This window comes from Triticum urartu, chromosome 3A (genome assembly GCF_056163025.1).
Source record: "Triticum urartu cultivar PI428250 chromosome 3A, HENAU_Tu73, whole genome shotgun sequence".
In the NCBI taxonomy this organism is placed as follows: domain Eukaryota; kingdom Viridiplantae; phylum Streptophyta; class Magnoliopsida; order Poales; family Poaceae; genus Triticum; species Triticum urartu.
Window position 1 is genome coordinate 20,391,180 of NC_141875.1, and position 12,034 is coordinate 20,403,213.

The 12,034-nt window shown below is 53.4% G+C and overlaps 1 protein-coding gene across 1 annotated transcript; it reads right to left on the minus strand.

The window, feature by feature from the left end:
- Nucleotides 1-624: 624 nt before the first annotated feature.
- On the minus strand, nucleotides 625-6,544 carry LOC147977976 (uncharacterized). The gene is made up of 5 exons (XM_087514609.1): nucleotides 6,395-6,544; nucleotides 3,959-4,097; nucleotides 3,591-3,836; nucleotides 3,229-3,509; nucleotides 625-738 (listed from the first exon to the last, which is right to left on the minus strand). The coding sequence occupies exons 1-5, from the start codon at nucleotides 6,542-6,544 to the stop codon at nucleotides 625-627; spliced, it is 930 nt and encodes a 309-aa protein (XP_087370735.1).
- Nucleotides 6,545-12,034: the final 5,490 nt, after the last annotated feature.

The window sequence follows — 12,034 nt, forward strand, 5'->3', positions numbered from 1 at the left end:
AATCGTATCCCCGGCCGGGCCACAGTACCCCTGTGAATGTGATGGCTCCGCTCGGCCGCGCTTGTCTCTTCCTCGTTGCCCGGCTGTCTCGCGCCGGCCGGGCGCTTGTTTTGTCAGCCCGCATTGGTGCTAAGCAGGACGCCTTTTGGCTCCGGCGAGGGAGTGGAGTGGAGTGGGGTGCGCCATGTGTGGTGTGGCGCCGCGATAAGGTTCTCTGACCGATGGATGGATGGATGGGAAGGAGATGCGCCGGGAGAGGCGTGGCACGTCTCGTGGTCGCGCGCGCTTTGCTTTGCTCGGGTCCGGGTGCGGCGCGTACGTGTGTGCTTGTGTGTATGCGTGAGGCGGAAAGTGTTCGTGTGCGCGCGGTGGCGGTGGTGACTCCCCGCTGAGGTGGTGGCGCCATCCCTATCCATCCATCCAGCCGAGCCCGGTGCGGGTGTGGCTCGTCTATCCTAGGACGGCCCGGCCGGACGGCGACGCGTAGCTCGCGCACTGGCGCGTTTTTCATGTGCTCTGGTGCGCGGCCGGCCATGCCGTTCGGTTGAGCCTTTTTTCTCCGGCGGGCGATTTCGTGTCGCCAGGAAACGAACGCGCGGCTCGTACGTACTATGTACGTACGTGCTACGCGGCAGCTGGAAAGTGATTGCGACGAGACGAGGCACTGGTTGGTTGTTGGATCCGATCATAATCCATCGGAGGGGCCTGGATCTCACCCTCGGCCTCAGCACGGCACGGCTGCATTGCAACGGGAGCACACAAACTTCGGACAGTGGACGGTCCGTATATACGCACAGAGTACAGATCGCTGTTCTCACGTGGACTCGCCGCGAGCTGGCTTGGCAGCTCGTGCACGCCGTGGGCGTGGTCACCGTGCTCTTCCATGCCGTATTGCCGCATGCGGGCGTACACGGCTGCTCCCTCGGCTCAGTTACAAGATTTGGGCTAAAAGGAGGTCGCTTCGGGCGGTTGCAGTATATAGCCGCGAATGACGACTTGTCAACTCAGCCCACTGAGCATGCCAACCTGGTGTCCATCTCTCGTGGATATTGAAGTTTCGGTTCAGATACCACGTCACCATAAGTGCTCCATATTCTTGTTCGTGCGATCCGTGGCCGTCCGCGTCGGCCTACTTGTCAACGCTCACCTCTGGCCATCCGACGATGTACTGTATGTATGTATGGACGGTACGTGCATGGCGCACATGCCGCGATTGCCGCAGCCCAAAACAGATGAGCGCGACCTTCCACATTATCATATCTCCGAGAGAGACCGAGGAAAGGCTTTCTTTCTTCCTTCCAGGAGAAGAAAAGAAAGGCGATCGCCTCCTGTCCCGAGGGTGACTTCCTCCGCCGCCGTCCTCCGGCGGCTCCCCTCCGCTGACGACCTCGGTCGTCGGTGGTGAAGGGGGTCGCCGGATCCACGCGTGTGTATTGTTTTAGGCCTTAGTTTGCTAGAATTTTGGGTTGTTCATTGTCATAGTTTCGGTGATGGCGATGGCGGCGCCGACTAATAAATCTTCAGATCCTTCCTCAATGAGATGATTCGTTTTTGGGATGGATTTGGAAACCAGACTGTTCAAGCAAGGATGGTGTGGCGGTGGCGGCATTCTCGTGGTGGACCTGTGTCCTCGGGCTCCGCTATTGCGACGGCGTTTGCTCCAGCGCCGGCGTGGAGCTTGGGAGGTAGTCCAGGCACTACTAGGAAAAGGCCTACTAATGGTGCGCCATTAGTACCACGTCACTAGAATATTTCAGTAATGGCGCACCACAGGTGCGCCATTAGTATCTGGTATACTAATGGCGCACCTCATGGAAGTGCGCCATTAGTAACAATTTTTTTTTAATTTTTTTCGTTTTTTCTTAATCTCACGTCACTATTTCACATATGAGATATCCAACACACACACACACACACACACACACACACACACACACACACATATATATATATATATATATATATATATACAACAAGCATCCATATAACAATCATATCCAACACACAAGTTTCATCATATATACATACATAGCCAACACATAGTTCCATCGTTACATATTACGAAAGTTTCACATTGTTCATCCAACACTGTTTTCCATCAATTCACAAAAGTTTCACATTGATACAAAATAAAAACACAAATGGAAAAGAAGCACTCCATCCATGCAAGCTTCCGTGAATTAAATCAAATATGCAAAATGATAAACAAGAAGTTAGAAGAAGAAGAAGAAGAAGAGAAGAAGACTAAAAGAATACTAGAAGAAGAAGAACACTAGAAGAATACTAGAAGAAGAATAAGAAGAATAAGAAGAAGACTATAAGCTTATTATGTAAACTTGATCATTTTGTGCTAACATAAGTAATTTTGGAGCTAACCTATAGAAAACTAAGCATATAAGCTCTCTAAGTTAGCATATTAGAGCCAACTTAGGTAAAATGAAGCTAACATATGTCATTTTGGAAAAGAAGAAGAATAAGAAGAATAAGAAGAAGACTATAAGCTTATTATGTAAACTTGATCATTTTGTGCTAACATAAGTAATTTTGGAGCTAACCTATAGGAAACTAAGCATATAAGCTCTCTAAGTTAGCATATTAGAGCCAACTTAGGTAAAATGAAGCTAACATATGTCATTTTGGAAAAGAAGAAGAATAAGAAGAATAAGAAGAAGACTATAAGCTTATTATGTAAACTTGATCATTTTGTGCTAACATAAGTTATTTTGGAGCTAACCTATAGGAAACTAAGCATATAATCTCTAAGTTAGCATATTAGAGCCAACTTAGGTAAGATGAAGCTAACATATGTCATTTTGGAAAAGAAGAAGAATAAGAAGAAGACTATAAGCTTATTATGTAAACTTGATCATTTTGTGCTAACATAAGTAATTTTGGAGCTAACCTATAGGAAACTAAGCATATTAGAGATAACATAGGTAACTAAGTATATATATATATATCATTTTGGAGATCTGACATACCTGACATAGTTCAGTTCTCATTGTTCTTCTCCTTCTCCTTCCTCAGCCTGATGTGCCAAGAGCGGCGAGGCGGTGGAGGCAGCTGTGGGATGTAGTCCTCTACCACAATTGGCGTGTTCATGTTGCCCAGCCGTGGGATCGCCGGCGCCACCACCGGTGCGTGGTCATTGTCAGGCACCACCACCATCGCGAGGACACCTTTAGGCAGGACGGGCACGACCATCGCTAGGTCATCCTCAGCCATCACCATCTCTTGCCCATGGTTAGCCACCACCATCTCTTGCCATTGGTCAGCCACCACCAGCGCTAGGTCATCCTCAGCCTGATGCCCATCGTCATCCTGCAACTCCTCATCCCCACTCTGCTCCTCTTCTCCCGCACTCCAGTCCGGATCATCCTTCTTGTTGTCTTTGCTGCTGTTAGAATCGCTGCTGCTTTCACTAAAGCCAGAATCGCTGTTGCTTTTGCTACAGCCATAATCGCTGCTGCTTTGGCTGTAGCCAGTGTCGCTACTGCTGCTCCCATTGCCTGTCCAAATACAACAATGACCGTTAACAATCGATGTGAGACAAAGCCAAATGTAGAGGAATAAGAAGAGACAGAACGCACTGGCATCTTCGTCGTCAGCGTAGCGCATGCGACACATAGTCGCGTTGAAAACCTTCACGATGAGCATTGTGGCATCATCGTCGTACCTAAAGAGAAGAAAGTACCTGGTCCGTAGGTCGTAGGCACTGTAGAACTTCTCCCAGCCACGGCACAGGTACATGTGGCCCTCCTCGATCACCAACTCCACGTCCCACAGCCTGCGAACCCCGCTGCCGGCCTGTCGGAGCTTCACATTATCTGGCGGATCTTCACCCAGCATGTTCATAAAAGTGTAGGCAGCCTCTGCAATTTGGGACAAGGAGTGATGTAGCAAACAACAGAATTATCATAATGAGATGGGTGAAGGGGAGATATCTCGTTTTATATACCTGCCTCGTGGCTGATACTGAAGTCCCAAGTATGATACCGAAGAACTCGAAAGTATCCAACTCGTACTCCGGTGAGGCAGAGCGGCGGTGGCTGCTTCCCCCCATCTCTGATAAGCAGCAGAAGAGACCAGTTAGTACCCTTACAACATTATAGCAGCATAAATTTTGAGCAGAAGATAATCAACTACACCAATGCACTTCCGAAGTTCCCGCTTCCCACCCATGATGTTGTGAAGCGAGGGCTAGTGCCAAATGCATTTTTGGTACGAAAATACATCACTGGCCACTATGTTATTTAATATCATTCTTCCCGAAGACTAATGATTGTTACATCCTACTAAAATGATGTTCTGTCCTCAGAGATGTCTCGTTGCTTATGAGGAAGCAGCAAATAAACACTTGAAAAAAGCTCTCGTCCTCGAAGATGCATTCTTGGTTATATTACCGTTCTGAGTTATGTTGTTCTGATATTTTATTTGAAGACATGAAGGGTTACTTATTTGAAGATGCTACTCCTAAGAAAGGTCAACTTTTCGATCATCAGCCTCTACAATTAAACAATGATGCATTCTTCCTTTTCCTTTCCATCTTCTTCTTCTCCACCTCTCTTATTTTCTTGTTCTCCCTTTTCTTTCTTCTCCTTCCTCCTCCCCCTCTTCTCCTTCTTCCTTTCTTGTTCTGTTTTTCAACTTTCTTCTTATTCTTCTTCCTTTTTTTCCTTTTTCCTCTTCTTCTACTTCTTCTTCTTTTTTTCAACTTTCTTCTTCTTCTAATTATCTAAACCTAAATCTAGCACTAACCTAAACCAACCACTAACCTAAACCTATCAATAACCTAATTAAACCTAAACATCAAAGAAAAACAATAGAAAAAAACAAAAAAAATGCTCACCTTGGCTCTAGGGGCAAGGGGTGGTGGTGGACGACCGCGGTTAGGGCAGCGGCGGCGGGCCTGGCTCGGGGGGGGGGGGGGGCGAGGCGGACACAGGGGGCCCACGGCGAGCCTGGCTCCGGGGCGGCGCGGGCGCAGGGGCCGACGGGCAAGTGGTGGGGGCGGCGGGGCACCAAGGGGGGCGTCGTTCGGGCGACGGGGCGGGGCGCCATTCGGGCGACGGGGCGGTGGCGGGTGGTGGGGGCGACGGGGCGAGGGGCGGTGGGGCCAGGGGGCGGTGGCGGGTGGTGGCGACGGCGGGTGGTTGGGACGGTGGGGCGACGGGGCGAGGGGAGGTGGGGCTCGGCATTACTAACATTTTTTTTCAAAACTACTAATGGCGCACGGTGGGTGTGGTGTGCCATTACTATGTCAACTAGTAATGGCGCACTGTACCATGGTGCGTCATTAGTAACAATTTTTTTTATTTTTTTTCAAAACTACTAATGGCGCACCACATACCAGGTGCGCCATTAGTAATATATTACTAATGGTGCACCAACACATGGTGCGCCATTAGTGGCCATATCATCTATAGCCCTTTTCCTAGTAGTGAGGAGCGAATGCAGTTTGTGATATGCATAGATGGCATCTGGAAAATGGTGGATCTGGGTTCGTGGTTCGTGGCATGTAGGTATGGTTTCCTCCTCCAACTTCTTAGTTGGGCGCGGGTGCCAGATCTGGAGTTCGATGGTGTGTTCGGGGTGTTGCCCCGGTCTGATTCGTTCAACGGAAATGGCTTCGCCTTTATTGGCGAGTCACCTTGGAGGTCCACAAAGCTGCATATCAGTGATGGAGCCGCATCGAGCTCGGGTGTGGAGGTGATCCGTCATTTTCTTTTTTGGTGGCTGCTATGGTGGTGCCAGAGACAGGTGACGGGCGTTGGTGTCAAGCTCAGATGATTCTTCAGTCTTGTTTGTAATTTTACTTCTTGGCTGGTGTTTCTGTGTGCAAAGGCTAACAGCCTGATGTCTTTTCAGTTTTGTGAGGTCGGTATGTACGTGACTTGTACTATGGTCATTATGATAGACACGTATTACCATGAAAAAAAACAGATGAGCGCACGTTCGTGGTCGAAGAGGAGGTTCTGTCGGATACTCCATCCCACCTCCGTTGAATATTTAGTCCATCCCGGCTGCTCTTTCGATGGCGACCAAAGCGCCAAGCCGTGTAAACGGAAGAGATCGATCGTTCAGATGGCAGTTATGGTGGCCTTGAGTGGGCATCGATCTGCATCTGCTCGGCCAAATATCAGTCTTCTGCTAGTCTGTGTTGTATCGAACGGGAATGAGATCCAAGGTTGTTACCCGGCTAGTAGACAGTCTCCATCCCCAGCGACACCCAAGTCAAATCCCAAAGCTTGCCCTATGCTCTACTGCTTCACAAAAAGTTGTGAGATAGTCCACGCTCTGAGCAACTCCTACGCGGCGATCCATTTCGCCCGCGCGCGTCTGTTTGTGTCATGGCGGATGAAAAAGTCGGCCTAACGCGCCGACCCAAACGAACACGCGTTCGCTTTTTGTCCGCCTGCCGATCTATTTCCGGTCCATTTTTTAGCCTCATTCGCATCAGCGTGGACATCGGTGGCAAAGCCTCCATCATTTTCCCACTTTTCCCAAAACTCTCCCGCCCGCGCGCGCTCTCGCCGCTCGCCATGGACGACGACCTCGATGCCGAAGCCGGCCTTTCCTCCCTCGCCTCGTCTGACATCACTACTGCCCCTCCGGGAAAGCCATGCCTCGCGCCCCTTGCAAGACCGCCACCTCGCCCAAGAAGAAGAAGCTGACGCCCGAGGAGCGGGCCAGGGAGTCGGCAAAGAGAAAGGACTGGAAGCACGCAACGGATGCAAGGGGCGAAGCAGCGGCGGCCGCAGCCATAGCTGCCGCCGCGGAGCAGGAGGCCGCCGCCGCCCGCGTCGCAGTGGCAACGAGTGAGGCGCTATTGTACCTATGGTTAAATCCTGGACAGCACGAGCTCGTCGTGGCTGCGGCCAGCAGCGGCTCGTCTGCATTCCCTCGGATGGTGCTACCAGAGTCGCCCCGTGCGCCGGCGACCCACCCGATTTCCGATTTCCACGTCTACCTGCAAGCCTCCCGATTCCCCGGGGAATGCTCGTCGGAGGTGAGCGTGGTGGCGCCTTCCAGGACCGCGCCCGCACCCATTGACCTCAATGCCACACCAGTAGCCGATGGCTCGTCATCCGGTGGGGCGAGGAAACACGCGCAGGAGATGCCAGCCGACATGCTCGCTGGCGACCGCAACCTGTTCAACAGAATGCCGACGGACGGCGACGATGAGACGGTCGACCGTTTCATGGAGAGCATCATCTTCGAGGGTGGTACGGCGGCCGCTGGCGGTGCTGCCACGGATGGCTACGATCCAGGTGAGACACAAAACCAGGACGGCCGAGGGTCGTTCACGCCATCGACCTTTGATCAAGCTGACATGCAGGCCACCTTCACGTGGGATCAGGTCGGCCTGGACCTGGACGGCTTTCCGCTCGACCACAAGTTTTCGGAGGACTACGACCTCGAGGAAGAGGATGAGTTGGACATCGACGGGGTGCCTTTGTTCGAGGTCGAGCTCGCCAACCAAGCCATTGGGGCAAAGCCGAAACGCAAAAGCAAGCGGACGAAGGCATACATGGCTTCAGAGGACAAATTCCTTTGTGAGTGTTGGAGGGACATTGGGCAAGACCCCAAGGTTGGCGCCGAACAAAAGGCATCAACCTTTTGGACTCGTGTCCATCGTGAGTTCCACGAACGCAAGAAGTTTCCGCCGTACCACATGCAAAGCACGCGCGGGTGGGTGTCCATCTCGAAGCGATGGAAGGTGATCCAACAAGAGTGCAACGAGTTTTGTGCCACTTTTGAGAGCATCAAGGCACACCCCATGAGCGGCATCAGCATGCAAGACATGCTATGCATGCATGTGCCCCTTTTGTGTCATTCCATTTATGCTTGCATGTCCATTTCCATATCCATTTGCCAATATGCTTGCATGCATTTCAGTTGTAGGCATTCCAAACTTTGGAGGCAATCAAGGTCCAACACGATGACAAGTCCTTCAACCTCTCCCATTGTTGGAGGGTCATCAAAGACGAGGAGAAGTTCAAGGCGCAATATAATGCCCTCATGTCGTGTGGGGGGAAGAAAGTTGTGGAGGAGGTTAGGGAGGGCGAGAAACCACAGCCGCGGGGGAAGACCAACTCCAAGAAGGAGGACAAGCGGGATGCGGCGTCGAACACCTTGATCGCAACCGTGGAGGGCATGATGACCAAGAAGGACTCAAAGTAGGAGAAGCGCCGGCAAGACAAGAAGGACCAAATGAATGCCTTCATGGAGATCCAAAGGAGGAGGCTTGAGATGGAGGCGGAGAAGCAAACGAGGATGCTTGTGATGGAGGCGGATAAGCAAGGCAAGATGCTAGAGATCGAGGCCGCCAATGCCGAACCAAGGCGAAAGAAGTAGCTCTCGCTAGCATGATGACGCGAGTGAAAGTCATGAAGGTGGTTCTCAACACCGTGTCGCCAAGGAAGAAGCCGTGGTTCGAGAAGATGCAGGCCAACATGTTGATGTTCAACGACGAGTGATCTATGGCGGCAAGCGCCATCCTTTTTTGTATGGCGGCAAGTGTGTTGGTATGACCACGGCCGCGATGTCGTGGTCGAACTCTCGCCCCTTTTGAAGTATTGGCATGTGTGCCGGCGGCTGACAAGTGCGCCAACATGAACTGTGTGGTGTTTTTTTTGAAGCTGGCATTGTATGCCGGCTGCTGGCATGGCGCCGACATGAACTTTGGGCGACAGCATGGCCGCTGGCATGATTTACGGCCGCAGGCCTTTTCAAATTTGTGTGCGGACATGAAATGGATCACGAGCGTTGGACGCACTGCCAATCCAAATGTTAAACAGGGCAGACTCCGAGCGGACGGCCGACCCAAATAAATAAAATGCGGACAAAAGTGCCGTTCATTTGGGTCGGTGCGTTGGAGTTGCTCTAAACATAATTTTGCACCACAAATACTTAATAGTGTATACTTGTAATTTGCCTATAGCTGGTAGCACCCAATGAACCTGGAGAAGTTGCGCTGATCGATCATAGATCGCTATACATAAGAAATTTTACATTCAATAAGAAGAGGACCATACAGTTTAAGACACGTGCTCGGGCCGAGAGAGCTTGAATTGAAAGTTGTGTAAAAGCAGATCCAGGCTAGGACGCCAGGCAGGTACTCGATCGAGTTGCATTTGTCACGGAGATTTTTGACAGCGTCTGACGAGTGCTAGCTGACAGTCCACATGATAAACTTCGCCGGTTTTCTCAACGTTTTCCTGGCGATCAGTAGCGGCAGGTTGTGTGTGTCTGCAGCTCCGCGTCCAGTGGAGTGGAGGTCGTCGTTGCATGCGCCAGTGAGCTCGTGTCTCGTGACATTAATGACCCGGGCTCAGTCAAAGGTAGAGACATGAGTATATGATAGCCTGCAAAGTTGGAGGAACGACGGAGGAAATGAGGGGCGACACTGGGTAATTATTGATGTATTTTATCCCTCGTGGAATCAATCATTCGTGGCTGAGGAGGTTTCCGGCCGGTTTGTGGAACACGATGTCGCCTCACCTCCTGTCATGAAATCTTTGATTCTTTGTTTGACCTGGAGCTTGTCAGCGTAGTAGTAGGTGACTACTAGGTGGTTTGCTTTGCTTCCATTCCAGAGTCCAATCCAACATGGAGTGCCGAGATGCTTGCAGGCGGTGCTTTTGGAAAAAGATCAACACTAAGGCCAACTCTAGCGCATGATCCCAAAGGATGTCCGCTTTCTCTGGATTCTGTTCGTTTGAGATAACGATGAATGGCAAAACGGACATCCGTGTCCGGCTGTTGTTGGACGCGCCCAACGCGCCCGACCATCCCAAAACGCCCGCCTGCCTCACGCCCGTGTGCTTGCCCCCCCGGTCGCCCTCCAGCCGCATCAGCTCACGCTCGCCCGTGGCTGCCCGCCTGCGCGTGCGCGCTCGCTCGCGTGCCGCAGCAGCAGCCCACACCGCCTCGCTGCTTGCCAACTCGGCCGTGCCCGCAACGCCTTGCCGCTCGCCACCTCGGCCGCACCCACGCCACCGCCCGCGCGCCGCGCACGCCGCCCGCGCCATCTCCTCGTCGTGTCGGCCTGCTCGCCGCCGCCAGCGCGTCGCCGCCTCGTCGCGCCGGCGGCTCGCCCCGTTCGCCCGGCCCTCTTGCCGCCACGCCTGCTCGCCCGGCCCCTCCTGCCCTCGCGCCCGCTTACCCGACCCTGTTGCTGCCGCGCCCGCTGCGCCCGCCCGCTCGCCTGGTCCTTCCTGCCACGACACCCGTTTGCCTGGCCCCGCCCACTCGCCGCGCTCGTCGCCACACCTAGTTGCACGTCGCTCGTCGCCCGTGGTCGCCTCGTCCCGCAGGCGCCGCACCCCGTCACCGCGCCCGCCGCCCACAGCCGCGCTTGTGCACGCGGCTCCCGCAGCCGTGCCCCGTCACTGCGCCCGCAGACGCTGCTCCCACTGCCGCGCCCCGCCCAGTGCCCACGCACGCCGCTCCCGCAGCCGCGCCCCGCCCGTCGCGCATGCAACAGAAGTCGTCGCTGCGCGCGCCCGCATGCCCGTGCCGCCCACCACCTCGCCCCGTCGCGTCCACGTCCCGGTGTTGCAACTGGCGCTCGCCTTCGAGCTCCCGCGTGTGGAACGCTGGTGTGCAGGACCGACACTAGGTGGCAGCGGCCACAGAGCCAACGCCCGGCGCGACAGCATGCATGGTTGGGTTGGTGGGGAAGAGAGAGCTTCTGTGAAATGATGAATATTTTTGCAAAAAAGCCCTCATAGAATCTGAAAAATGCGTGCAAGTACAGCAGCTACAACAGCCCCTCGTATGCCGTTGGATCTGAGATCCGAGGGCCCAGAAGTCCGTATCATGGGAGCACCTATGCTCCCGTATCACAGGATACTCTCCCGTGGTGGTGGGGCTATTTCGGCCTGATCTGCACGCCGGCTGTCCCTCGCGGCGAGGACCATGGGCGGCGCGGAATCGGCGGCGGCTGCTCCGTTTCGGCGTGGTGGTGGCTCCATTGGGTCGGCTCGTGGTGGCTTGGCCGAAAGGTTCGGGTGGCGCTGCGGGCGGCCAGGGGTATGGGTATACTGGCTAGTGAGGCGGCCGCTGCAGCTTTGCAGCGGCGGGTGGTCATAGCCCATCTCTTCTCCTAGATCCGGGCCAGCGCGTGATTTCGCGCTGCAGACATGGCCGGGAACCGGGGCTCGTGCTCGGGCGGATCAACTTGGGAGGCTAAGGCGGGTCGGAGCTATCGCTTCGGGTAGGTGATGGAAGGCTGGGTCCGGGTGGTGTCTGTGGGCGCTGAAGTCTCTCTCCCCGTGGATGTGGTGATCGGTGGTGGTGGTCGGGTTTCCGCTGTTCCTTCGAGGAGATCAGAGCCGGTGACCATGGTCGGGGATCGCGCGAGCGGGCTCGGTGGCGGCCGTCGGTAGTCACGGGTTTGTGTCCCTCCCGTCCACCGGGACTAGCTAGGTACGCAGGTGTGGACGCCCTTTACTGTGGGTTCATCGACCCAGATTTCGTGACTAATGTTGGCTAGGAGCGAAAGGATTCATCTTATGCTCCTACTTTCGTGGTTGGTGCTCTGTGATGTGGATGTATGGCGGTGGCTCAGACACGAACGCCGGAGCGGCTGCTCTGGATGGTGGTCCGCATGGTTGGCTCTCCAGCAGGCACCATGTGAATGAGGTGGAGCGGAGGGTTTTGCGCTTGTTGGCTCTGGGGCATTGCGTAAGGTGGTTCCTAGTAGCTTCTGGGTTTTATCTTTGTAAGTAAATTGGTACTTGTAGCTTGATGTTGGTTTCACTTAATGGAAATCAGGGGGGGGGGGAAACCCTTCCTTGATAAATAAAAGTATCCTAAGATTCCTAAACTGCTGATGCTATTTTGAACTTTTGGATTGCAATTTGTGAGATTCCAGAGCAGTTCATTTTTGTGTTCAAGTGCCCAAGTGATATGCTGATCTGCTTTTCATAGCACCCATGATGGAATAGTTTCTCTATCACAACTTGCCAGATTAGCTACTTGCAAACATTGATTGATGATGTTGCGTAGCTATTTTTGTTATAGTTTG

Bases quoted from the DNA above. Each gene is read 5' to 3' on its own strand.
- LOC147977976 (XM_087514609.1), bottom strand. From the start codon at position 6,544: ATGGCGAGCGGCGAGAGCGCGCGCGGGCGGGAGAGTTTTGGGAAAAGT. The intron at 3,837-3,958 runs GTATATAAAACG...TGCTGGGTGAAG, and splicing joins CAGTATCAGCCACGAGGCAG to ATCCGCCAGATAATGTGAAG. The intron at 3,510-3,590 runs GTGCGTTCTGTC...GTATTTGGACAG, and splicing joins CGCTGACGACGAAGATGCCA to GCAATGGGAGCAGCAGTAGC.